The 26,147-nt window shown below is 40.5% G+C and overlaps 4 protein-coding genes and 1 pseudogene across 7 annotated transcripts in view; 3 read left to right on the top strand and 2 right to left on the bottom strand.

Moving 5' to 3' along the window:
* LOC144092932 (uncharacterized) overlaps window positions 1–8,316 on the bottom strand; it is a 47,321-nt gene extending 39,005 nt beyond the window's left edge. The window contains exons 1-3 of one of the 2 annotated variants that reach the window (XM_077626105.1): window positions 7,660–8,316; window positions 1,428–2,766; window positions 572–1,310 (exon numbers count right to left, since the gene is read on the bottom strand). In XM_077626105.1, coding sequence (XP_077482231.1) covers window positions 1,469–2,766; window positions 7,660–7,696 — 1,335 coding nt within the window. In that variant the 5' untranslated portion in view covers window positions 7,697–8,316 and the 3' untranslated portion in view covers window positions 572–1,310; window positions 1,428–1,468. Of the gene's footprint in view, window positions 1–571; window positions 1,311–1,427; window positions 2,767–7,659 lie in introns of those variants that run through there. The other variant, XM_077626106.1, reaches the window with a different exon arrangement.
* LOC144093115 (general transcription factor II-I repeat domain-containing protein 2-like) lies at window positions 5,874–6,840 on the top strand (annotated as a pseudogene).
* Window positions 8,030–13,033, top strand: LOC144092928 (uncharacterized). 3 transcript variants are annotated; one of them, XM_077626100.1, is made up of 3 exons: window positions 8,030–8,549; window positions 10,263–10,889; window positions 12,336–13,033. In XM_077626100.1, the coding sequence occupies exons 1-3, from the start codon at window positions 8,543–8,545 to the stop codon at window positions 12,398–12,400; spliced, it is 699 nt and encodes a 232-aa protein (XP_077482226.1). In that variant the 5' UTR covers window positions 8,030–8,542; the 3' UTR covers window positions 12,401–13,033. The 3 variants fall into 3 exon arrangements, with proteins under 3 accessions (XP_077482226.1, XP_077482225.1, XP_077482224.1); XM_077626099.1 differs by having other exon boundaries at window positions 10,270–13,033; XM_077626098.1 differs by lacking the exon at window positions 8,030–8,549 and adding an exon at window positions 8,931–10,170 and having other exon boundaries at window positions 10,263–13,033.
* Window positions 12,199–15,966, bottom strand: LOC144092938 (triple functional domain protein-like). Its single transcript, XM_077626115.1, has 9 exons — window positions 15,784–15,966; window positions 14,832–15,019; window positions 14,504–14,653; window positions 13,958–14,063; window positions 13,663–13,778; window positions 13,463–13,585; window positions 13,220–13,381; window positions 12,550–12,647; window positions 12,199–12,417 (listed from the first exon to the last, which is right to left on the bottom strand). The coding sequence occupies exons 1-9, from the start codon at window positions 15,833–15,835 to the stop codon at window positions 12,387–12,389; spliced, it is 1,026 nt and encodes a 341-aa protein (XP_077482241.1). The 5' UTR covers window positions 15,836–15,966; the 3' UTR covers window positions 12,199–12,386.
* Window positions 15,967–16,764: 798 nt separating this feature from the next.
* Window positions 16,765–20,876, top strand: LOC144092934 (triple functional domain protein-like). Its single transcript, XM_077626109.1, has 9 exons — window positions 16,765–16,915; window positions 17,611–17,798; window positions 17,961–18,110; window positions 18,906–19,011; window positions 19,202–19,317; window positions 19,394–19,516; window positions 19,591–19,752; window positions 20,298–20,395; window positions 20,527–20,876. Exons 1-9 carry the CDS (start codon window positions 16,768–16,770, stop codon window positions 20,561–20,563), a joined length of 1,128 nt encoding a protein of 375 aa, XP_077482235.1. The 5' UTR covers window positions 16,765–16,767; the 3' UTR covers window positions 20,564–20,876.
* Window positions 20,877–26,147: the final 5,271 nt, after the last annotated feature.

The following is a 26,147-nucleotide window of genomic DNA, read 5'->3' as shown; positions in this document are numbered from 1 at the left end:
ATACACATTACGCAGTTATCAAGGCTGATATTTTAATGATCGACCGCAAGACCTTCGATCAGCCTTAAAAACTATTGGGATGTGTTGACATCGTGAACACTACGAACACATGTATCAAGGCTAGTCGCGTCTGGCCATTCAGAGCACGTTTAACCACAGTAAGATGGCGGCGTCCTGAGCGAGCAATGGCAGGCATAAGTAAGTGAGTTTTTTTTCACGTTTTATGCAAGATACGTTTTTTTTCTTGAATTTCATTCATAGACGTAAAAATGAATTTTGTTTAGCATTTTATCTGTTTATCTTTTCTCTTTTTTGAAATAAATGACCACATCACACACAAAAAATAGCATCTTCTGCACAGTACACACAGAAATAACATCTTCAACATTATACAATAATCAGTTTCAATGTATGTTTAGTCAATTTGTGTAATTGCTTCAGCAAAAAAGAAAAATATATAGTTCTCATGCCAAACAAGGAAGCAATGATCATAATATAATACCAGTTAATATATACTATAATTTTGATTAGGCAGTTGGATTCTCACAAACTATAATGATAGAATCAGTAAGATAATTGAGATTTTTGTTTATTGGTGCATTAAGATAATTCAAATTTAGAAACACGCTAATCTTATGAAAGCGACCAAACACATTAATCACCAAAATTGTAAATGTCTTGTACTTCGTTATAAGTGATACAAAAGCTGAATACACGAACGTACCGTGTTATTGTGTTTTCAATAAGGTCAAAAGGACATGTTACTGTTTCTTTCTGTATAATAATGATTTGCTAAATTGCATGTTATAGGAATTTGAATACAGTTGCAACTTGGGGATCACCAGGTGGTAGGATACTTATGATGAATTAGTCGATCAAATTAGAATGAATTTAATATGAATTGAACATATAAACCAAGAATCCAAACTGACAAAAATGAACCAAAAGCCGTAGATTTAAAAATAGCTGGTACACACACTTAACATTAACAAGGACGCATCAAGAAACGAACAAAACTAGGGGACTTAAACACAGAGACAAAGGTTAATGATACATTGAGAACTTGTGGTTGATACACAGAGGAGGCGACCACAGTTGAAAGGAATTGACAATCACAACGACATACCATTAATATATTTTTTTTTTTACTAATGTTATACATAACTAAAAATATTGAGTAAAGCCCTATGATTGTCTGTTCAAAATTAAAATAACAATTTACATTTGACTTCATATACCAATTGCCAGGTAAATTTAGTTACATTCAAATCAAAGAAAGTTAGGACATATATAAAAAAGTGTAATAGAACCTCAAAATGAACACAAAGTCAGTTCTGGAAAAGTTGAAAAAAAGAAAAACAATTAAATGGATGTGCCAGCTTACAAAGCTATTTGAAAAATGCTGAAAAGATCAAATGAAATAAAACTCAACTAGTGTATTTCTCTATTTTCTATTTTTATCAACACATCATGAAAACATGACACTTGAGGGATTCTCACCAGTGTGGGTTCTTGCGTGGGTTTGTAAGCCTACCTTGTATGTGAATGCCTGACCACAAATTGAGCATGAAAATGGTTTTTCACCAGTATGAGTTCTTGTGTGTATTTTTAAACTTCCCTTCTGTGTAAATGTTTTACCACAAACTAAGCACAAAAATGGTTTTTCACCAGTGTGGGTTCTTGTGTGGACTTTTAACGTTCCCTGCTCTGCGAATGCTTGACCACAAACTGAACATGAAAATGGTTTTTCACCAGTGTGGATTCTTGTGTGTATTTTTAAACTTTTCTTGACTGTAAATGTTTTTCCACAAACTGAGCAGGAAAATTGTTTTTCACCAGTGTGAGTTCTTGTGTGGGTTTGTAAGCTTATCTTGTGTGTGAATGCTTGATCACAAATTGAGCATGAAAATGTTTTTTCACCAGTGTGGGTTCTTGTGTGTATTTTTAAACTTGTACTCTGTGTACATGTTTTACCACAAACTAAGCACAAAAATGGTTTTTCACCAGTGTGGGTTCTTGTGTGGAATTTTAACGTCCCCTGCTCTGCGAATGCTTGACCACAAACTGAGCACGAAAATGGTTTTTCCCCAGTGTGGGTTCTTGTGTGTCTTTTTAAACTTCCCTTCTCTGTAAATGTTTTACCACAAACAGAACATGAAAAGGGTTTCTGCCCAGTGTGACTCCTAATATGTGCATTCAAATGACACTTTTTCTTAAAAGTTTTCCCACAGTGAGAGCATTTGCAGAGTTTTTCACCACTGGAGTTTTTCTTAAGACCTTCATCGTCATCATCGTCATAAACTAAGTCGTCACTATCTGATAAAGGAGCAATTAAATTGTCTGCTTGCCATCCTTCTGTTGAGCTGTCATTCGGAGGCTCCGCCCCTCTGCTGGCCACGCCCAGATCATCTTCACTCTTGAAAGGCTCACCAGTTGACCAGGTGACATCTTCTTGCTCTATTTTTATTGGAGGTTGCTCTTTTCTCATTTGGTGTTGAAGAAACTCTGGCTCCTCTTTAATTTGGGGCCATGTTGAGGTGTTTGCAGGCTCCGCCCCTCCGCTGGCCCCGCCCATATCATCTTGCTGCTTCAAGGACTCACCAGGTGACCAAGTGACATCATCATCCTCCGTTTTTATTTTAAGTTGCTCTTCTCTCTTTTGGTGTTGAGGCAACTCTGGCTCCTCCCCTTTGATTTGGGGTAGCTCAACTTCCTCTTTAAAGCCAACAGACTCTTGCCAATCAGGACGAAGATATTTTGCGAAACCTGCAAAGACATGAAAATAAATTATATATTTCATGGACTGTCGATCATAAAAATTCTCAAACTTTTTAGATTTTAATTTAGTTACAATGTTTTCACCAAAGGGGAGGCATTTAAAAAAAACATTGTTTTAATCAGTACCTAGTCTATTAACATTTTGGGGAATGTTGACATTGAAGTATAAATGAAAAAAGAGAAGAATAATGTAATTTTCGAAATGAATATTTTAGAAAAAGATGGTTGGCTTAAAAATATTTTTACCGTGTTTTTTTTAAAGAAAATGTTGGATTTATTCTGGGATGTTTCTATATGTTTTGTAAGCATTTTTAATAGGTAATAAAGCTATAAATTAATTCATGCTTTATGTTGGGACCAAGCAAGAGGACACTTTCCCCCACAGCTGCTTTCGAGGCCAGTTAATTGTTTTCAGGACTATTGACGGCAACAAACCCCTTGTTCCCTGCCAAGGATGCTGATCTACGAAGGACTCATAAATTGCTTTGACTGGGACGCCGGCAGTTTACCTTATAAAGGAATTATTATGCTTATACTGCAAATTCTTACGCAGGTGTTTTGGTTTCGATCTAATATGAGCAGTTGTTTTTTGACCTTAAGGGTGTTATTCGGTTAGCTTATGCAATTGTTTTGAATCAGATTACAGTGGTACCTCGACATACGAGCGTAATCCGTTCCGAGACTGAGATCGTATGACGAGGTTCTCGTATTTCGAGCGGACGTTTTCCATTGAAATGAATGGAAAAAAATTTAATAAGTTCCAGCCCTCTGAAAAAACACCAAAAACAGGATATTGGATTGGAAAAAAGTTTTATTTCTTCTAATTCCCCATCTATTAACAAAGTAACACATAACTAGTGGTTTAATAGAAATAAAATGTGTTTAATCTAACTAAAATTGGGCGGATTTCGCCGAGGGGAGAGGGGCACAAAAGGGGCGGGGGGCTTCGGTTTTTTTTTCCACACAACGCACTCGTAAACGGAACAAACACTCCACCCTCACGTTCGCTATCGATGGGCTGTTTGCTGTTGTACTATTCCCTTCAAAATATTCCGAAAATGATGCACACAAATGTCCTCACAATCGGATAACGCACGACCACTTGCCAACGAGCAGCAGTCTTTTATCAGCGATCGATCCGCTGCTCATGGGAGCTTCGGGGGCGCTGGCTAGCGGCTCCCTTTTAGCTTGTAGCATCTGTGGTCGCATCCCCTCGAACGGCGCCCATGATAGAGTTGCTACCGTGGTTGCTATTGCGGGGAGTTGCGAGCCAGTGCCCCTGATGTTCTTATGAGCAGCCAACGAGAAGTAATATAATACTCCTCGTATTAGATAAAAATAACAGGAAATGCAGCAGCTGAGCTTACCCACGTATTGATTGTGGGTAAAGTTTTATTCTGAGAAAGAGTGCCATTGCCTGTCGGCGTTGTGTGCATGAGTATACTTCATTACCCAGAAAGCCCTCTTTCCCCCGCGCATGCGCGTTGTGCGTTTCCTGGTCTGAAAAACTCATCCGGTGCTCGTAAATATTGTTATACACGAAAGATATGCAAAAAAGACAGTGCCATGGCCACCTGGCTTGGTCGCATCACGAAATTTTGATCGCATGACGGGCGAATTATTCGATCGAAATTTCCGTCGTAAGACGAGAATTTTGTATGACGAGCGGTCGTGTGACGAGGTACCACTGTACATTAACTGTTTTCAGTATGTTGCGACTAAATAATGAGAAGAGTATCCTGCTCGTCAGAAATACTTTTGAACGAAGCCGCGTTATGAGTGATATCTCCTTGCAAGTTGTAATCAGTGTATGTCAACGATGTCTTCCAGTTTTAATTAAATATTACTAATAATGATTTAATGGTATTAATCATTATTCCATCAGAAAACATTAAACATTTCCTTTTTTGTTTTTCAAAAAGAGAAAAATATTATTTGAATTCAGGGGTTCAAATCCAGATCACGTCCCACCTGTGTGGAGTTTGCATGTTTTCCCTGGGCTTGCGTGGGTTTCCTCTGGGTACTCCGGTTTCCTCCCACATTTCCGAAAACATGCATGGTAGGCTGATTGAACACTCTAAATTGCCCCTAGGAATGAGTGTGAGTGTGCATGGTTGTCCGTCTCCTTGTGCCCTATGATCGGCTGGCCACCGACTCAGGGTGTCCTGCGCCTCTGGCCTGGAGACAGCTGGGATAGCCTCCAGCACCCCCACGAAACTAATGAGGATAAAGCGGTTCAGAAAATGAGATGAGATGAGAATTTAGTGCATGTAAGTAAGTGTTATGTCACTCAAGCATGCAGCCAAAAATGTAGGGGGAGTAGCTTTAATGACTCTTTAATGCAGACATTGGCAAACTACGGCCCGGGGGCCATATGTGGCCTGTTAAACGTTTTAATACGGCCCGCCGAACATGATAATATTACATTAATAAACCTTGTTAATTTTTATTTCCCCTGCATTTCTGTTTTTGTTCACTAGATAACACTGTAGATACATTGGGTTTGTTGAGGTGAAGCGTAGGGCGTTTTACTCCACGTTTGCTATTTCCCTTTTGACTCTTCTCGATCCATCAGCCCTTCGGTAAAGATGAGCGGACCTAAGAAACGCAAAGTGGACAAAGAATGTCGAGTGTTCATTACGGAGTGGCCAACTAAATATTTTTTCGCTGAACACCGATCATCCCCGTTTGCCTATTATGCCAAGAAACTATTGCGGTTTTCAAAGAGTATAAAATTAGCCTGTCACTTTGCTACAAAACACGCTAACAATGTTAGCAAGTTGTCAACAAAAGAAAGGGAAGCTGCTGCTCAGAAGTTGGCAGGTAATTTAAAGGCTCAACAAAGTTTTTTTCATTGTCACACTGCCATTCAAGAGTCAAGTACCAAGGCCAGTTTTATGCTTTCTTTCAAAATAGCAAAGGCCAGCAAAACACTGTCTGAGGGCAGGTGTTTAAAAGAATGTATGGTGGAGACAACAGGTATTTTGTGCCCGGAGACCAAAGACAAATTTGAGAAAATCAGTTTATCACGGCGGACAGTGACTCGGCGTGTGGAACTAATAGATGACGATATCAAGAGCATCCTAAACAAAAAGATGGGGTCATTCACGTTGTATTCTTTAGCGCTGGATGAAAGCAATGATGTCAAAGACACTGCTCAGCTCCTCATTTTTATCCGAGGTATCAATATCAATTTTGAAATAACAGGAGTTTTTGACAATGGAGTCTCTTAAAGGACAAACCGGGAGTCTGCTGTCATCAAAAATGTGAAGCTTCCTTGGAGTAAGCTTGTCAATGTCACCACAGATGGATCCCTGAATTTAACGGGGAAAAATGTTGGCCTGCTAAGGAGAATCCAGAATAGAGTGAAAGATGAAAACCCTGACCAGGATGTCATTTTCCTCCACTGCATCATCCACCAGGAATCTATGTAAATCGGTATTACTGCTGAATCATGTTGTGAATCTTGTCGTGAAACTTGTCAACTTCATACTCGCAAGGGGACTTAAGCACCGTCAGTTTATTCCGTTCCTGGAGGAAACTGACGCGGATCACCAGGACTTGCTTTATCACTTCCGTGTGCTCCCCGTGTGGGAGCTCAAAAAGGAGATTGGCATGTTTTTGAAGCAACTGGGGAAGGCTGATGAATTTCCTGATCTGAGCAACAAGTGCTGTATTTGTGATTTTGCGTTTGCTATGGACATATTTTCACACTTGAATGAGCTCAAAACAAAACTGCAGGGAAAGGATCTGTTTGTGCAAGACATGTACACAAACGTGAAAGCCTTCAAATCCAAGCTGGCTTTATTCTCTTGGCAAATTTTGAACAAAGCATTCACTCATTTTTCTACACTAGCCACACTGAAAGAGGCTGGAGCAAAAGTGAAGAAATACAGTGAGTTACTGGATGCACTGCACGGAGAATTCCGCTGTCGGTTCTCAGATTTCGACAAAATTGACAAGTCACTTCAGTTGGTGGCCTGTCTTCTGTCACAAGACCCCGAAAATGCCCCAGAGAAGCTCCAGCTCGAACTGATCGACCTTCAGCCGACCCTGTCTTAAAAGAGAAGTTCAACTCTCTGAAACAAAATGACTTCTATGCTTCACTCAATAAAGCAGCATTTCCAAGGCTGCAGCGGGCGGGGCAGAAGATGCTGGCATTGTTCGGCTCAACCTACGTGTGTGAACAGACCTTTAGAATCATGAACATCAACAAAGTCAGCCACAGATCCAAGTTAACACCTCAGATCCATTCTGAAAATCGCCACAACAAAACTAAATCCACACTTTGATGCGCTGGCTAAAAAAGGAGACCAACAACACTGTTCCCATTAAAATTGAAAGTGTCTCCGTGATGCGCACATTCTCAAAATAAACAGTGCGCACTGATCAAATATCATTCCGCTCCAAAGACTGACTTGCTGCCACTGTTTTGTCTTAAGGACAACAGAACTTTCTGTGCTTTAAAATAGGAATGGTAATTTAAAAAAGGAACATTTTGTTCTTTTGATTTTTAGTGTTTCAAGACTCATTCCATAGTCAGATGTTTTGTTGTAATGCTCATCTTCATCTTCATTTTCATTTGAAATTAAAGCACACGTTTTCTCTATACCCCAAGATGTGTATTTTTTTCTCCACTGAGGTGGGGTTACCAAAGCAATCCATCCCTCTGCTCCTGGTCCGGACCCTCTGTCAAATGTTAGAACCCATTGTGGCCCGTGAATCAAAAAGTTTGCCCATCCCTGCTTTAATGCCTCTGGGCATATATTTTTTCCTTCGAATGGGGCTAGCGTGAATTCATGAAAATGTACGTACACTAAAATAGTGTCATGTCAAAAGAATACCTTTAAAGGAATATATGAAAGTAAAAAGTGTACCCACCTTCGAGTCTATGAAGAAAAACTTTCTGGTGCGTCATTTTGCAAACGGTCGAACGCTGCTGAGGTGAAGGCTCCTGTTTGACGTCAAAAAGGTCCTCCTAGAACTTTAGCGGTTTTGCTCTTGCGGGCATTTCCATGCGTGAATTCTGATGGAGGCGCCTGTGATAGCTGCTAGCTATGCTAAGCTAAAGTAGCCCGCAAACTCAAGCGAGTTCTTCGACGACTTGTTCCTTTGATAGCTGCTAGCTAGGCTAAGTTAAGTAGGGTGCAAAGCTTCAAAGAGGTATTCGATGACGGAAGACTTGTTCCTTTGGCTGCTGCTAGCTAAAATAAGCTAAAGTAGGTCGCAAAGCATAAACGAGTTCTGAGACGGCTTGAAGATAGAGATGTTAATCTCGAGCCTTCCTCCTCGAATCCGATTCGACCATTACATTAACCATTAAATCCCCGGGACTTGGAAGTGTTACATATTCACATTTTTGCTTTCACTGGTCGATAACACTTTGACTTGACTCAAACTGATCATGTATATCTCGTTAGTTTTATAACTCAAATTATGTATCTCTCGTTCCTTGAGAGGAAACGACGTTGCTTCGCGCATGCGCAGTAGCAATCGGCAGCAATCCGACTTCGGTCCCAATCGGGGAGGAATCGGCCTTTATCTTATGCTTTTCTTTCCTCGGTTTTGAGAAGATCTACTTTTTATCTCCCTTTGTCCAGAGACATGTGACAGCAATTTTAAGGCATACTGAGAATCCGTCGTTTAGGAGGACGTTGACGTGGCTTGTTTAGCTTAGCCTAGCCTAAGTTAGCCACTAATAAAGAGAAGAAACAAGGCGCTTGGCATCAACACATCGCCTCACAACCAATCATTAAACCCCAAAATGTCAGGTGAGTTGCAGTGGCGGGCCGGCAGGGCCTTCAAAGCCTTCTCTGCTGGCCTAAGAAATATCTGAATCATATATTATATTTTGTCCATCAATACTTATTAAATAATTCCAAATTGTCTGTTAGCTTCCTTTAATTGCTTGTCCCCCTGGTTGCACTGCTTCCAGATGTGTGTTTTCATATTGAAGCATTTAACCAATCACATTTCAGCCATTATTTGTTGCCAGGGTCAGAAATCTGCCTCAAAGCCTTCACAATCAGTTCTGCGGGCTCTGCTGCATTAAACAAGTGTCAATAAGACTGTTGCTTTAACTAATCAAATTTCGAGTTTGTCACAGGCGTAGGGATACGTCATTGCCTTGTCGCAGGCGTAGGGATACGTCATTGCCTTGTCGCAGGCGTAGGGATACGTCATTGCCTTGTCACAGGCGTAGGGATACGTCATTGCCTTGTCGCAGGCATAGGGATACGTCATTGCCTTGTCGCAGGCGTAGGGATACGTCATTGCCTTGTCGCAGGCGTAGGGATACGTCATCTCTTTCACCAACTATGATTAGCTACCAAACTGTATCTGGAGGTAGCTGCACAAGCAAATATATTGTTGTGTTAATTTAAAGCAATTTTCAAGACGGGCTATGCCAGAAATACAGTGCAATTTTTGCCGTTTCGCCATTGACGTCCATCGCTGTCTTTTCCCGGGGAAATCACCTCCCTGGCCCGGTTGTAATGTCTGAAAAGCTCCAGTATTTGTATTTAATCAATTAATGCTGCTAGGAAGTGGATTTTACCCCATTTTAGTGCAATATTTGCAGTTTCGCGACTAGCTGATATGGACGTATTGACGTTCATCGCTGTCGTTTCCCGGGAAAATCACCCCCCTTACCCGGTTGTAATGTCTGAAAAGCTCCAGTATTTGTATTTAATCATTAAATGCTGCTAGGAAGTGGATTTACCCCCATTTACTGTAGCTGCAGTCGAGGTTTTATAGCCATAAAATAGTTTTTGAGGGTTGGATTGATTCGTTGAAGGCGCTACAAGAAAATGCACGGACCGCCACTGGTGAGTTGACGTCTGATTGACTTGTCTCGAAAATATATAACAATGTTTACAGATACAGGCCGATGTAAGACTAGTGCTATTTTGTATTTTTATTTTTATTGTACTTTATTAAGGCCCAGGAAAGTACTTCATTTTTAATGTTAAAATTCAAATGCAGATTATAAATAAATGGAATATGTATTCACTCTTTTACCTCATTTTATAGAAAAGAAATAAAAACCTTTTTTTTTTAAAATCTAATATTATTTTTTTTGTTTTGTTTTAATTAGAAAATATTTAAAAATCGAAAGATGCAAAAAAAAAGTGATTTAAACAATTTTCTATTTGCTGTGTTCTTACATTGATGCAGGAGGCTAAAGAAAAAAATTGGGCACATTTTAAACTGTTTGAAGCTCATTTGGCTGTTAACGCGAATACTACAGTAGCATGACTGATTGGTCATAAATGTATGACTTCCATTTAGTTTCATTACTGTAAAGTGTGAAGAAGAAATTCAGTCATTTTAATTTAAAAAATGGTTCATTTTTGTTGTGTAGAAAATTGCCCCAGCGGAAACAATGCCGATGTAAGTGACTTTAAATGTTCAGTCTAACCTAAAGGACTTCTAGTTAGATAGACGGTCCATGAAATATATCATTTCTCTTCGTGTCATTGCAGGTTTTAGAAGATATATTGGTCCTGATGAGCAGTCTGTTGTCTTTAAAGGGGAAGTTGAGCTTCCCCAAATCAAAGAGGAGGAGCCAGAGTTCCCACAACAAAATATGAGAAATGAGAAACTTCCAATCAAAAAGGAAGAAGAAGATCTCACCTGCTCACCTGGTGAGACCTTGAAGAGGCAAGATGATCTGGGCGGGGCCAGTGGAGGGGCGGAGCCTACAAACACTTCAATGTGGCCTCAAATTAAAGAGGAGGACCCAGAGGTCCCTCAACAAAAAATGAGAGACGAGCAACTTCCAATTAAAAAGGAGGAAGAAGATGCCACCATGTCAACTGGTGAGCCCTTGAAAAGGGAAGATGAACTGGAGGTGGCCAGCAGAGGGGCGGAGCCTCTGTATGGCAGCAGCTCAACAGAAGGATGGCAAGCAGAACATTTAATTGCCCCTTTATCAGAGAGTGATGACTTGCTTTATGCTGATGAGGACGATGAAGGTCTTAAGAAAAACCCCAGTGGCGACAAACTCTGCAAATGCTCTCAGTGTGGGAAAACCTTTGAGACAAAGTCTACTTTGAAAACACATATGAGGAGCCACCCTCGGGAGAAACCTTATCCTTGCTCAATTTGTGGTAAAGCCTTCTCTCTAAAGCCCCGCTTAAAACGACACATTAGAACACACATGGATGAAAAACTATTTTCCTGCTCAGTTTGTGGTCAAGCATTCCCACAAAAGGAAAACTTAAATAATCATGCAAGAACCCATAAAGGTGATAAAACATTTTCGTGCTCAATTTGTGGTAAGGCCTTTTCTCAAAAGCAAGATTTAAAAAGACACACAAGAACCCACACTGGTGAAAAACCCTTTCCGTGCTCAATTTGTAGCCAAAAATTCACCCAGAAGGCACACTTAAAAAGCCACTTAAGAGCCCACACAGGTGAAAAACCCTTTTCCTGCTCACTCTGTGCTAAGAAATTCCGTCGCAAGAACGCCTTAAAAGTTCACACAAGAACTCACACTGGTGAAAAACCCTTTTTCTGCTCTGTTTGTGGTCACACTTTCTCTCAAAAGGACCAGTTAAAAAGCCACACAAGAACACACACTGGTGAAAAACCCTTTTCCTGTGCAGTTTGTGGTCAGACATTTTCTCAAAAGGACCAGTTAAAAAGCCACACAAGAACCCATACTGGTGAAAAACCCTTTTCCTGCGCAGTTTGTCGTCAAACATTCACACAGATTGCACACTTAAATACACACACAAGGATTCACACCGGTGAAAAACCTTTTTCCTGCACAGTTTGTAGTCAGACATTTAGACAGAAGGGAAGCTTAACTAGTCACGCAAGAACCCACACTGGTGAAAAACCCTTTTCCTGCTCAGTTTGTGGTCAAACATTCACTCAGAAAGGAAGCTTAAATAGTCACACAAGAACCCACACTGGTGAAAAACCTTTTTCCTGCACAGTTTGTGGTGAAGCTTTCTCTTTTAGGGAATCCTTAAAAAGGCATGCAAAAGCCCACATCTGTGAATAATCTTTTCCCTGCTAAGTTTGTTGCCAAATATTCACGTCTGCTTCACAGTTCGGAGAACGAGGGTTTAATCCCTGGTTGGTTTCAACCCTCCTTGTGTGGACTTTGCATGTTCTCTCCAGGCCTGTGTGGGTTTTTGCCAGGTTTGCTGGTGAGACATCCATAAAGCACGTGGAATTGAAGCGGAAATACACTTGCTTGACGGACAGACATTGAGGACTGCTTGTCGGAATTCCCCAATGTCCTTCTGATCGTGCATTTCTTTTTTTCATTCTTGTACTACATTCAGTGGCCCCGATTACATGGACAACTACATTCTAAAGGGAATTTAACTAAGGCAACAATGTGCATATGTTTGTTTTCCATAGAGTGAAGGAGGAGGCAAGGTTCCAAAAATATGCATTTGCTTTATTGTCCAAAAACGTTCTGTACACATCAATTGAAGTTTATATAAAAAGAACTATTTACAAGAAAAAATATGAATATTCATTCATTAACACATTTGATTTTTGTAAAGGTACTATACAACATTTTTTTCCAATTGTAGGCTCATCTTGTGCTTTGGGTCCAAGTAGTCGACTGCCTGATGCTTCAGCCATTACATACAACTGATGAACCACTTGTGCAGCCTGCAGAAAACAACAGGACAACTCAGCTTAGTTTGACCAAGTTAGACTCTACTCTAAGTATTCTCAGTAATAGAAAACCTGTTCTGTTGAAACCCAAAATTAAATTCACAAATGGTAGAGTTAGTAACATACCTTTTTCTGAGTGGAGACTTTTCCTTCTTGCTGAGTTTATGGATGTCATCCCCTGTTTTGCTGCGCCATGAAGCAGGGATCATATCCGGTTCAACATTCTGACAAACGATAGAAAGAGAAGGATCTTAATTTACCATATTTTCCAGATTATAAATCGCACTTTATTCATTGTTAGGCTGGGCTTTCGATGAATACTCAAATGTGAATTTTATATGTTTGTTTTTCTCTATGACCACCGACTGCGTGTCATGTTGTTTATTTTTCAACGCTATTGTTATCTGAAACCTGTTATGTTAACATATGCCAATTGAGCCTGTTTATCTCATTTTACTACTGTTACTTTAACTTATGTTCATTCTTGGGTTGTGATACAATACAAAATTGCCATCCTAAAACTGCGGCTTATACTTTTGCGTTTTCTATTTTTTTCCCTCTCTATTTTGCCTTTTTTGGAGAGTGCAGCTTATACTCAGGCGCAACTTATAGTCCCACCCAAAATACGGTATTTACTGTATGAGTTTTGATTAACATCATGATGATTAATGATTGACATAAATGCAGTTATTTTGTGAGCACTCAAGTTTGAGTGCACAGCAGAATACAAAATTCGAAAATGTGGGTTTCAAACTGTGAAGCATGAAAGCTGATAACATTGTCAAATCCGACTTACTTTCTCCGGGCTGCAGGGGGGCTTGGCCATTTGCAAGGTGAAATCCTGGTAGCATTTGTCAACTGCCATCACACATTTTCTGATGGCGCTGGCATGGCTGTGGCCTTTTCTGCAGTAACTGTCTGCTAGTTTGATGAGTAGCTTCACGCTATCTTCTAAATGCTGCAAAGTAGAGTAGACAAAAAGAATGTTTTTGCACAATTGCATCCAAGCCTATAGATAAGGGTGTGACACAAAACCTACCTTGGTAATGATGTCAAAGTCCTCCAGCTCCTTCAACACTTCCTGCCTGTAGCGGAAACTTAAGCCATCAGGGCAGTGTATGGACAGGTAAAGCTCTAATGTGTCTTTCATTTTATCCTGGGCCTAAAGACAAACAAATTTGTTACGTTTTGGTAAAGTCACAGCGAGAGACACATTTTTCAAAGTTTTCCAACCATCACCTCTTTAGCCTGGCGTTCAAACGCCACATATTGCTGACACTGTTCGAGTCGCTGCTTCTTAATGGCCCAGAGGTGGAGGACGTGGTTTTCTCTCTCTTTCAGGTCATTGCAGATGTCTTTGAAAAAAGAAATAACAACACCGTTACCAATTTATTGTGTTAGAAAATAAAATAAACACAAAAGAGCATCTTTGGCAAGCTCTTTGAGAATTAGCGTAAATGTAAACATTAGCATTTTCGCCTTGCCGTAGGCTATAGATTACTCCAGTTCATTTGATTTTATTCCCCAAACTGACCTGTAACACACTGCTCTTCATCAGGACTCAGAATTCCCATGGAAGCACTGTTCCTCTCCATGTACTGGTGGAAGATGTCAGCAATTCCTCTGGCCAGAGTGCATGCCTGAATGACAGAGATAGCATAATCTGCGATTAGAAATGTAACACAGAAACCCTGCTTACAACTTCCATGGTGTCATTTATCACGTGTATAGGACATATACAGTATACCCTTGTTTTTCGCTGGGGTTACGTTCCAAAAAGAACCCGTGATACAATTAAATACTTTTGTCGCTCCAGAGCGTTTTGTCAACATTATGGGTTTTAGAGAAACTCGAAATTGCAAGAGAATTTGCACTTACGTAATGTAAATTTGGCAAGCTGTTTTACGTACGTGTACATATTAAACTGAAACGTTATTGGCGCACAGATAGAGAAGAAGCAGAGTGACTTATTAGCCAATCAGAATGCAGAACACAATGCACGATGCAAATCCGTGAAAAGTAAACCGCGTTAAAGTGAGGGATCACTGTATACGTATTTGTAGATACATGTATGTTATACCTTAAGGAAAACGTCCTTCTGCGTCAGGTGTTTACTGCTCATGCAGGTCAGATGATCCATCTGAGAGTTGGAATCAAATGCATTTCCTGCTTTGCACCAGTCATCCTCCCTCTTATACTCCTCCTCCAGGTGTTCCAACATACGGCGCACCTGCAAGATGGAAATAAGAATTATCATGAGTATCATGGGAGTGTAATTTTTATGTCCCACCATGTAACCAGCTAAGGGGGAAACACTTTTTCAAAAAGTATCAATTGAAGGCAGCTATCTCTGCGGGGTAATAACTACATTATAAATACATTTCAACTTTTGTTGAGTAATGTCCTACTTCTGTTGAGGTCTCGTGGAAGGCCAGCGAAGCGAGGAGCAGCTTCATTTTGCCATCTGTTTTGTGCAAAAGCTGAATCCAGTGGCTAGCTGTACTCTCGGCACATTCTCTTAACAAGTCCAAAGGGGTCTGACACAGTAGAGACCCCTGGCCTTCCTCTGAAACAGCATTAGGCTCTGGTAGGTATTCTAGGGACAGGAAATAGAACAAAAAAATTAACGAAGGAAAGTCGTTTGATTAAGCAGAGATGTTATGAAAGATACCAGGAGAATATTCACGTCATAAATCAGAGGATTACATTTAACTAATCTATCTTCACTTATCCAAAATGGTGGCACAGGGGGAAAAAAGTAGTAAATGGGCTTCCACAAGATTGCAGTTCTTCCTATATTTGGCAGGTTTTTACTACACTAAAGTTGATATTCACAAATTCATATTTTGCTGTGAATACTAGCATTATCATATGTATTTAGGGAGAGCATGTTAACAATATACCACAATAAACATATTTCACATGTTGCATACAAATGGGGCAGTTTAAGTTATCCTTCCTTCTAAAGTTGGAATTTTAGCTAACTGCAAAAAAATGCAAAATCGCTGATCGGCCACCCACACCAAAGCAGGAAGAAAATATTTGTGTACATTAACGTCTAAAATGCATTGCAACGACAACGCATTGTAAACTGGTTTTGCAAATGTTATGTTGGACTCGACAAAGCATTTCAGTTAAACACGACTGCCGTGACTCCAAATCATGAAGATGCTGAAAACGAGTTAAAAAATCCTTCAAACAATGTCATAAGTTTATCAGGAAATTGTTACTACTTTTCAGCAATTTAGCACGACTTAAAACGAACATGATATGAAGCACCCAATCCATGTATAATCGTCTGCATCCCTCTTTCGCTTGGAAAGGAAAGTAGCAACGAACGTTAGAATATAATATAATTACCTTGTAGCAGAATTTCGGCCTTTGCAGCAACTTCAGATGCGAGGTGCTCCATGGTTGATTTCTTTTTCCTGGTCGTTTATTCCGAATAACCTGGTGAGCTCACTTGCAGCATCTGACTGATTTCATTTTTGGGTTGGAATCTGTACATTTAAACGCAGATGACATGAAAGAGCTTCCCAGTGACGTCACCTCTGTGATCTCCAATTCTATCTCGGTCCCGCCTCCTCATGATCTGACCAATAGGATCATCTGAACCTCAAGTTAAACGTACAGTACATATTTACCTTTGATAGATGAAAGAGCATCCTATCTAAAATAATCTTGTGGAGCAATTCTAAAAATAACAGAATTTCAGTTTCCTGCCGTTTGATAGAGGCGAAAAGTACGTATTGGATTCACCTTAAAAAGAAAATTAGCCCGGACCGTTTTTCAAATGTTTTTATTTTGGTTTTGTTGTTTTTTAATTATTTTTTGAAACCTCGGTTATTCGTGTTAGTTTTTTTTAAATTACGTTTTGGAATTAATTATTTTTCCCCAAAAATATTTTCTGGGGTTGTTTTTTTAAATTGTTTTTTTCCTTTTTTCTCAGCCTGATGGCTAGTGGAAACAAAATTATAAATCATAAAGAAACCCTCGATATAAAATAATCGCACTTGTACACAAATATTAAAAACAACACAAAGAGTAAATTCATTTGAAAAACGGTCATGACATTATTATTTTAAAGGTGAATTCAATACACTTTTTTACTTTTGGTTTCTATCAAACAGCAGTAAACTGAAATTCAGTTATTTTTTGAATTGCTCAACAAGATTCTTTTAGATAGGATGCTCTTTCATCTATCAAAGGTAAATATGTACTGTACGTTTAACTTGAGTTTCCGATGATCCTATTGGTCAGATCCTGAGGAGGCGGGGCCGAGATAGAATTGGAGATCACAGAGGTGACGTCACTGGGCTGCTCTTTCATGCCATCTGCGTTTTTATGTACAGATTCCAACCCAAAAATGAAATCAGTCAGATGCTGCAAGTGAGCTCACCAGGTTATTCGGAAGAAACGACCAGGAAAAAGAAATCAACCATGGAGCACCTCGCATCTGAAGTTGCTGCAAAGCCCGAAATGCTGCTACAAGGTAATTATATTATATTCTAACGTTCGTTGCGACTTTCCTTTCCAAGCGAAAGAGGGATGCAGAACGGAAAACGATTATACATGGATTGGGTGCTTCATATCAAGTTCGTTTTAAGTCGTGCTAAATTGCTGAAAAGTAGTAACAATTTCATGACAAACCTATGACGTAATTTGAAGGATTTTTTAACTCGTTTTCAGCATCTTCATGATTTGGAGTCGCGGCAGTTATGCTTAACTGAAATGCATGATTCTGTTTTGTCGAGTCGAAAGAAGCATTTGCAAAAAGAGATTGCACTGCATTGTCGTTGCATTACAATTTAATATGCACTAATATTTTCTTCCTTCTTTGATGTGAGTTGCTTACCGGCGCTTGTGCATTTTTTTTGCAGTTAGTTTAAATCCCAACTTTAGAACGTGAACGTCATTGTTGTCTATGTAGCAATTAAACTGCTCCATTTGTATGCAAAATGTGAAAGATGTTTATTGTGGTATAAGCAATCGTTTTAGTATTATTAATCGTTATTTTCATAGCAAAAGGAGGGATAAGTGAAGATACCTTAGTCAAAAGTAATACGCTAATTTCTTAAGTTAATGTTCTTCGGCATCTTTCATAACATTACAGTTAGGAATCACTGCTTACTCAAATTACTTTGTGTCCATCATTTATTTATTTTTTGTTCTATTTTCTGCCCATAGAATACCAACCAGAGCTTCCTGGTGGTTCCGCAGAAGGCCAGGGGTCTCTACCATGGGAGACCCCTTTAAACTTGTTAAGAGAGTGTGCTGAGAGCACAGCAAGCAACTGGATTCAGCTCTTGCGCAAAACAGATGATAAAAGGAAGCTGGTCCTCACTTCTGTGGCCTTCTACAAGACCTCAACACAGGTCAGAAAAATTTGAAATGTATTTACAACTGAATCGTGCACAGATAGCTAAGCACATTTTAAAACATTTTGAAAAAGTGTTTATCCCTTAACTGGTTAGATAATGGGACATAAAAGCTACACTCACATGATACTCATGATCATTCTTATTTCCATCTTGCAGGTGCGCCGTATGTTGGAAAACCTGGAGGAGGAGTATAAGAGGGAGGATGACTGGTGCAAAGCAGGAAATGCATTTGATTCCAACTCTCAGATGGATCATCTGACCTGCATGAGCGGTAAACACCTGACGCAGAAGGACGTTTTCCTTAAGGTATAACATACATGTATCTACAAATACATATACAGTGATCCCTCACTATAACGCGGTTTACTTTTCACGGATTCGCTACTTCACGGATTTGCATCGTTCATTGTGTTCTGAATTCTGATTGGCTAAAAAGTCACTCCGCTTCTTCTCTATCTGTGCGTCAATAACGTTGCAGTTTAATATGTACACGTACGTAAAACAGCTTGCCAAATTTACATTACGTGCGTGCAAATTCTCTTGCAATTTCGAGATTCTCTAAAACCCGTAATGCTGACAAAACGCTCTGAAGCTACAAAAGCCCCTGCGGCAGGGCTCGAAACGCAGCGGAAGATGCTATCTATCGCAGATGAAGTTAAACTTCTGGACATGCTAAGGGAAGGTAAAATCTATACGGCTGTAGTTCTGCATTACGAAATTAATGAATCTTCCTTCTGGCTTTTGTTCACATTGATAATTAAAATTATGATTTGATAGTGCAGTACATAAGTTATTTGTTGAAAAAAATGTTTCTAAAGTACAGTACTTTGTGAAACAAATGAGTGAGCCTGTAATTTGGTTTGTTCTTTGTTGTATGTATAATAGAGTATTTAATTGTATCATAATATTTTTTAAAAAATTTAAAAAAGGATTCTACTTCATGGATTTTGCCTATCACGGGTTCTTTTTGGAACGTAACCCCAGCAAAAAACAAGGGTATACTGTATATGTCCTATACACGTGATAAATGACACCATGGAAGTTGTAAGCAGGATTCCTGTGTTACATTTCTAATCGCAGATTTTGCTCTCTGTCATTCAGGCATGCACTCTGGCCAGAGGAATTGCTGACACCCTCCACCAGTACATGGAGAGGAACAGTGCTTCCATGGGGATTATGAGTCCTGATGAAGAGCAGTGTGTTACAGGTCAGTTTGGGGAATAAAATCAAATGAACTGGAGTAATCTATAGCCTACAGCAAGGTATGCTAACGTTTACATTTTCGCTAATTCTCGAAGGATGACACCTCAAAGAGCTTGCCAAAGATGCACTTTTATGTTTCTTTTCTTTTCTAACACAATAAATCGGTAACGGTGTTGTTATTTCTTTTTTCAAAGACATCTGCAATGACCTGAGAGAGAGAGAAAACCGTGTCCTCAACCTCTGGGCCATTAAGAAGCAGCGACTCGAACAGTGTCAGCAATATGTGGCGTTTGAACGCCGGGCTAAAGAGGTGATGGTTGGAAAACTTTGAAAAATTTGTGTCTCGCTGTCTTTTGCCAAAACGTAACACATTTGTTTGTCTTTAGGCACAGGAGAATCTGAAAGTCACATTAGAGCTTTACCTGTCCATACAATGCCCCGCTGGCTTAAGTTTCCACTACAGGCTGGAAGTGTTGAAGGAGCTGGAGGACTTTGACATCATTGCCAAGGTAGGTTTTGTTTTACACCCTCATCTAAGGGTTTGGATGCAACCGTGCAAAAACTTTTGTTGGCTCCCCTGCAGCGAATGGAAGATGGCGTGAAGCTATTCATCCAACTAGGAGACAGTTACTGCAGAAAAGGTCACAGCCATGCCAGCGCCATCAATGAATGTGTGATGGCAGTTGACAAATGCTACCAGGACTTCACCCTGGAAATGGCGGCGCACCGCTGCAGCGTAGAGAAAGTAAGTCGGATTTTGACAATATTATCAGCTTTCTTGCTTGTTTCACAGTTTCAAACCCACATTTTCGAATGTTGTATTCTGCTGTGCACTTTAATCGAAGTGCTCGTAAAATAATTGCACTTTTTTCAATCATTATTCATCATGACATTCATCTAAACTCATACAGTAAATACCGCATTTTTAGGAATATAAATTGTCCCTGAGTATAAGTGCACAATAGAAAGAAATAATATATATAAGACGCAATGGAGTATATGTCACATTTTTGGGAGGGCAGTATTTTATCACAACCCAAGAATAAACATAAGTTATAGTAACAATAGTAAAATGAGATTAATAGGTTAAATTGGCATCTGTTAACATAACAGCTTTCAGATAACAATAGCGTTAAAAAAACAACAGCAGTCGGAGGTCCGAGAGAAAAACAAACATTACAAGTCACATTTGACTAGTCATCAAAGACCCAGCATGAAAATGAATAAAATGCAACTTAGAATCTGGAAAATACGGTAAATTAAGATCGTTCTCTTTCTATCGTTTGTCAGAATGTTGAACCGGATATGATCCCTGCCTCATGGCACAGCAAAACGGGGGATGACATCCATAAACTCAGCAAGAAGAAAAAGTCTCCACTCAGAAAAAGGTATGCAACTCACTCTACCATTTGTGAATTTAATTTTGTGTTTCAATAGACCAGGTTCTCTCTTACTAGAATGCTTAGAGTAGAGTCTAAGTCGGTCAAACTAAGTAGAGTTGTCGTGTTGTTTTCTGCAGGCTGCACTTGCACAAGTGGCTCATGAGATGCATGTAATGGCTGAAGCATCAGTCAGCAATAAGGCTGACTACTTGGACCCAAAGCACAAGATGAAATTAGAAACGCTCAGACAACAACACCACAATGCTGTGGTGTGGAGGATCCCACTGGGGTGACCTGGTGTCCATGATGGACAATTGTAAAAATCCAAAAACTGTATAGCTGTATAGTATCATTACAAAAATCAAACTTTCAGTGATATTTCAATGAATATTCATATATTATTTTCCTGTAAATAGTTATTTTTCTATATGAAACTCCATGTGTTCAGAATATTTTTGGACAATAAAGCAATTGCATATTTTTGGAACCTTGTCTCCTCCTTCACTCTATGAAAAATCAACCTATGCACATTGTTGCTTTCATTTAATTCCCTGATGTAAATCTCAGGGTAGCATTGTCCGGCTCGTGCAAAAACAAGAACAGCCAGCCTGGCGGTCAAGTGGTAAGCGCATCGGCCTCACATTTATGCGGTGGAGAGTTCGATCCCAGGTCAGTCCTGACTGTGTGGAGTTTGTGTTGCGCGGGTTTTCTCCGGTTCTCCTCCCTCATCCAAAAAAACATGCAGGATACGTTGGTTGAACACTCTAAATTGCCCCTAACTATGAATGTGAGTGAATGCTTGTCTGGCTCTCTGTGTCCTGTGATTGGCTGCCCACTGGTTCAGGAGGTCCCCCACCTGGGGCCCATAGTTAGCTGGGATAGGCTCCAGCACCCCTTGTGACCCTCGAGAAGATAAGCGGTACATAAAATGAATGAATGAAGGAACAAGTGATCACGGAAAGTAGTAGCCCCTTTGCATCTCCCATCGTAGCAGTATGAAAAAAAGATGGCAGTACCCGCATGGCGGTTGACTACCGGCAATTGGATAGTAATACAGTAATATGACTTGACATACGAGTGTCCCAACATATGAGAAATTTGAGATACGAGGAAAATTCAGAGTAAGTGCTTATGAAAACAGCATCGCTCAGTCTTTCTCTCTGCATTTCCCTTGCATAAAGATATCTACGAGCACCGGGCCGGTACGGGTTGCATTTTTTACTGTAGATAGCGTGACCGAGTCAATAATCTGCAAAAAAAACCTGCAGAATCGACATAGCCTTGAAAGCAAAGCAAGCATCTGAAAAAAAAACCTTCAAAGCGAGCCATGGCTGGTTTGGTAATTTTAAAAAACGAACTGGCAGCAAGTTGTGACTCAAAACCCCCGGTGGAATACATTAACATCGTTCCCTCGGTTATTGCACAAGACGGTTGTAATTTAGTGTAATGTAACTGTGGTGTATTCCAACCTATTAGGGATAATTTTGTTCGGCGTGACAGGTTCGTGAGTGGAATCAAAAATGAAATGTGCCAAAGAAGATTGCTTTCTGAGGATGGGCTCACATTTGCAAAAGCTTTTGAAATTGCACTCAATATGGAGACTGCTGACCGAGACACACGACAGCTAAGAGGAGATGATGGTGAACTTGTCGGCACGGGAGCAATTCACAAGGTAAAGACAGACAAAACTAAAGCATGCTACAGATGTAAGGGCAAAAATCACAATGCCAATGAATGCTATTTCAAAGAATCAAAGTGTCACAACTGTGGGAAAATAGGACACCTGAGGAAGGCACGTCGCACAAAAACACAGCAGTCCCAAAATGCACCTCCGAGCAGGAAGTTTCAGATCAAAGACACAAAATATTTGATTGCAAATGTAGAGGCAGAACAAGAAGAGTTTGCCATCATGAGAGTCAGTAGTGATAATGATGAGCTATACAGGGCCACATTCACTATTGATGGGGTGTCTCTTGACATGGAAATAGACACTGGAGCAGCAAGAAGTGTCATTTCACAAGCAACCTGTAGCAAAATGTTGCCCATTTGCCTTTACAGCCCGCAAAGGTGAAGCTTAAAGCTTACAATGGGGGAGCATTCAGGTTTTGGGACAGTCTATGGCCAAAGTAAAATATGAGGATCAAGAAGTGGAAATGCCATTGTTAGTCGTGAAGGGAAAGGGAGCATCAATGCGGTTGTGTGGACACTACAAAGTGTCAGTGAACCAAGCCATCGAGACAGACATGTACCCGCTGCCACGTCTGGAAGAGCTACTGGCGACCCTCAGTGGAGTTAAAATATTTTCCAAAATAGGTCTCGCCGCAGCATATCAGCAGGTGTTGTTAGATGATGAATCAAAAAAGTACACCACTATCAACACATACAAGGGACTGTTTGTCTACAATAGGCTTCCTTTTGGTATCAGCTCTGCCCCTCCATTTTCCAGCGCATTATGGAGAATTATGAAAGATTTACCAGTGGTCATCTACTTGGATGATTTGCTTATCACTGCAAAGAGGAACACAACTGCAACTTGGGAAAGGTGCTGAAACGTCTGCAAGAAAATGGTCTTCGAGTAAAATGCTCAAAGTGTGAATTTGACAAGGAACAAATTGAATATCTGGGACACGTTTTGGACCAGCATGGCATCCACCCAGCAAAACAAAAGGTCAGAGCCATACAGGAAGCAACAGCTCCAACTAATGTAAAAGAGTTACAAGCGTTTTTGGGACTTGTTAACTATTATGGCAAATTTGTGTTAGTAGTAGCCTGCTATTGATTTTCCCGACTCTCGTTTGTCCCTCCTGCCTTGCCGTTGAGTTCGCGCAGATGCGCGTGATTTGAAATTATTCCCTGATCTGTCTATTTAAACGCCACTGAGTTTAATGTCATTGTCGGATCGTCTGCCTAAATTCCCTTACCATTCATCCACGTAACCTTGTTCCTCGATTCCACATTTTCCTCAGTCCGGTTTGGTTTCAAGTTTCATTTCCCAAGTCCTTGTTATTTTGTAAGGTCCCTCCTAAGTTATTAAAGTTTTGGTTATGAGCACAATTTGCCTCACCCTCACCTGCTTCCCCACGATTGGGTCCTAATCCCTCCTACCTCGCCTTGACGTCTCCCGTGGACGTAACAATTTGTTCCAATGCAAAGCACAGTACTTGCTCCTCTGCACAGGTTACTTAGAGAAAGTGTTAACTGGAAATGGACTGCTAAAGAGCAGGCAGCATTTGTGAAGTGCAAAAGACTTTTAACAAGTCATCAGGTATTGGCACATTACGATTCAAGCCTACCCCTCACATTAACATGTGATGCCTCTTCATATGGCATAGGGGCAGTCATTCAACACACCATGTCAAATGGGGAGGAGAGTCCCATAGCCTACGCTTCACGCACGCTGTCCCCAGCAGAAAGAAAATATTCACTAATTGAGAAGGAGGCTTTGGGGCTCATCTATGGGGTCAAGAAGTTCCATCAGTATTTATGGGGGAGACATTTCCCTCTTGCAACTGGCCACCGCTCCCTGCTGACACTTTTTGGTAAACATAAGAGTCTTCCTATACTGGCAGCTGCACGCATTCAGAGATGGGCAAAAATACTGGCAGCATACGACTATCACATTGTGGACAAAAAATCTACAGAGCACAGCAATGCTGATGGACTGTCACGCTGTCCATTACCAGAGACAAGTGATGTTTGGACTATGGTGAGTTCAGAGAGGGTACACACATTGCTTACAGAGCACTTCAAGGAAGCGCCACTCAACGCTACACAAATGGCACGGGCAACACACACTGACTCTGATTTGTCTCGAGTTTTAGAACATGTCATGCAAGGTTGGCCAGCCCACACAGAGGAGGAGTTAAAGGTGTACTATACTAAAAGACATGAGCTTTCCACGGAGCAAGACTGCGTTTTGTGGGGAACTAGAGTCGTCATACCTACGAAAATTAGAAATGTAGTGTTAAAAGATATCCACTCCGGACACCAAGGGATTGTGAAGTCAAAGGCTCTAGCTCGCAAATACACTTGGTGGCCCAATCTGCAAAGAATGTGGAATATGTCAATTTGAGCAGAAAATGCCACAACATGTACCACTTCATCCATGGGAATTCCCCGGTGAGGCCTGGAAGAGACTGCACATAGATTTTGCAGGCCCCCTCCTCAACAGCATGTTCATGGTGGTTGTGGATTCATACACCAAGTGGTTGGAAGTCTATCGCATGTCACAGATAACAACACAAGCAACAGTGACAAGGCTGAAAAGACTGTTTGCTTCAAATGGACTTCCTGAGCAAATTGTGACTAACAACTGCTAATGCAACAACCTTCACGTCTGAAGAGTTTCAAAACTTCGTGATAAAGAATGGCATCAGGCATACAACGAGTGCACCAGGGCACCCAGCAACAAACGGCTTGGCAGAGAGATATGTCCAAACATTCAAGACCGGAATGAAAAAACTTGCCAGCCTGCCCTGCAGCATCGAGGACAAACTTTCACTATTTCTGCTACAGTACTGGACCACTCCCAACTGCACCGCGGGTCAGTCTCCAACGGATTTATTTCTCCACCAACATGTCTGCACCTGGCTGGACTTCCTGAAGCCTAGCATCAGAGAGACGGTTCGCAGAAAGCAGTGTCAACAAAAAGACCACCATGACTTCTCGGCAGAGGATCGCACTTTCAACAAGGACGAACTTGTATATCTCCGTAATACAGCAGGAGGAGGTAACAAATGGATTCCTGGACAAGTGGATAAAGAAACAGGACCTGTGTCGTATCAAGCCAAAGAAAGAGACTCTGACACTGTGCATCGGCGTCATGGAGATCAGCTGCGTCCCAGAGCTTAACCTGCAATGACTGAAATAGACACTGAGACATCTGAACCCAATGCACACTCTGAACGTGATGAAGTGAACACACCCAAGGTCACTGGGGATGTACCAGTGTATCCATCGGTTCCGTCTGACCCGCCTTTACTGAGATGCTCAGACCGTGTTTGTAAAAAAACAAGCAGATATCTGAATAGCTAAGTAAATATACATGCTGCTGTTCATACTGTTGTTTGCATACCTACTTGTTTTTTTGTCTTAAAAAAGTCCTTTGTTATGAGGGAAACGGGTTATTTTGAAAAAAATACTGCTTTAAATTTAAGAGGGGGATGATGTGGTGTGTTCCAACCTTTTACGCGCATCCGTACTTTTGGTGTCTGTATTGTTGCATTCTCGGTTCTAAGTAAAAGACGTAAACGGATGACCGTGATTTGATGGTTTTATACATTAATATATTTTATGATAATGAACCAACCATAACTATGTTTGTTATTACTTTTTTTTTAGCAACCAATCATTCCCATTTTAACCAGGTGTCTGATTCAGGTGATTATCCCTGATCACCAGAGGGATTTTTAAAATTATTTTGTTATTCCAATTGTCATTAAAATCAAGAGACGGATTTAAGAACAGAATTTGCGAATAGAAGAAGCCGGCCTAGCTGTTTATTTCAGCACCCACAAAAAATAGCTCTCTTCCACAGATACACATTACGCAGTTATCAAGGCTGATATTTTAATGATCGACCGCAAGACCTTCGATCAGCCTTAAAAACTATTGGGATGTGCTGACATCGTGAACACTACAAACACATGTATCAAGGCTAGTCGCGTCTGGTCATTCAGAGCACGTTTATCCACAGTAAGATGGTGGCGTCCTGAGCGAGCAATGGCAGGCATAAGTAAGTGAGTTTTTTTCACGTTTT

This window comes from Stigmatopora argus, chromosome 18, assembly GCF_051989625.1.
Source record: "Stigmatopora argus isolate UIUO_Sarg chromosome 18, RoL_Sarg_1.0, whole genome shotgun sequence".
In the NCBI taxonomy this organism is placed as follows: Eukaryota; Metazoa; Chordata; class Actinopteri; order Syngnathiformes; family Syngnathidae; genus Stigmatopora; species Stigmatopora argus.
Note: the sequence above shows the minus strand (reverse complement) of the source record. Positions and strands in the feature narration are given on the sequence as shown.

What these genes read in the sequence shown, in the direction of transcription:
- LOC144092928 (XM_077626099.1), top strand. Translation starts at nt 10,367, where the DNA reads ATGAGAAATGAGAAACTTCCAATCAAAAAGGAAGAAGAAGATCTCACC.
- LOC144092938 (XM_077626115.1), bottom strand. Translation starts at nt 15,835, where the DNA reads ATGGAGCACCTCGCATCTGAAGTTGCTGCAAAGGCCGAAATTCTGCTA. An exon ending in GGCCGAAATTCTGCTACAAG is followed by an intron (nt 15,020 to 15,783) that starts GTAATTATATTA and finishes TCCTGTCCCTAG; the next exon opens with AATACCTACCAGAGCCTAAT. An exon ending in TCCACGAGACCTCAACAGAA is followed by an intron (nt 14,654 to 14,831) that starts GTAGGACATTAC and finishes TCCATCTTGCAG; the next exon opens with GTGCGCCGTATGTTGGAACA.
- LOC144092934 (XM_077626109.1), top strand. Translation starts at nt 16,768, where the DNA reads ATGTACAGATTCCAACCCAAAAATGAAATCAGTCAGATGCTGCAAGTG. An exon ending in AGAAGGACGTTTTCCTTAAG is followed by an intron (nt 18,111 to 18,905) that starts GTATAACATACA and finishes TCTGTCATTCAG; the next exon opens with GCATGCACTCTGGCCAGAGG. An exon ending in TTGAACGCCGGGCTAAAGAG is followed by an intron (nt 19,318 to 19,393) that starts GTGATGGTTGGA and finishes GTTTGTCTTTAG; the next exon opens with GCACAGGAGAATCTGAAAGT.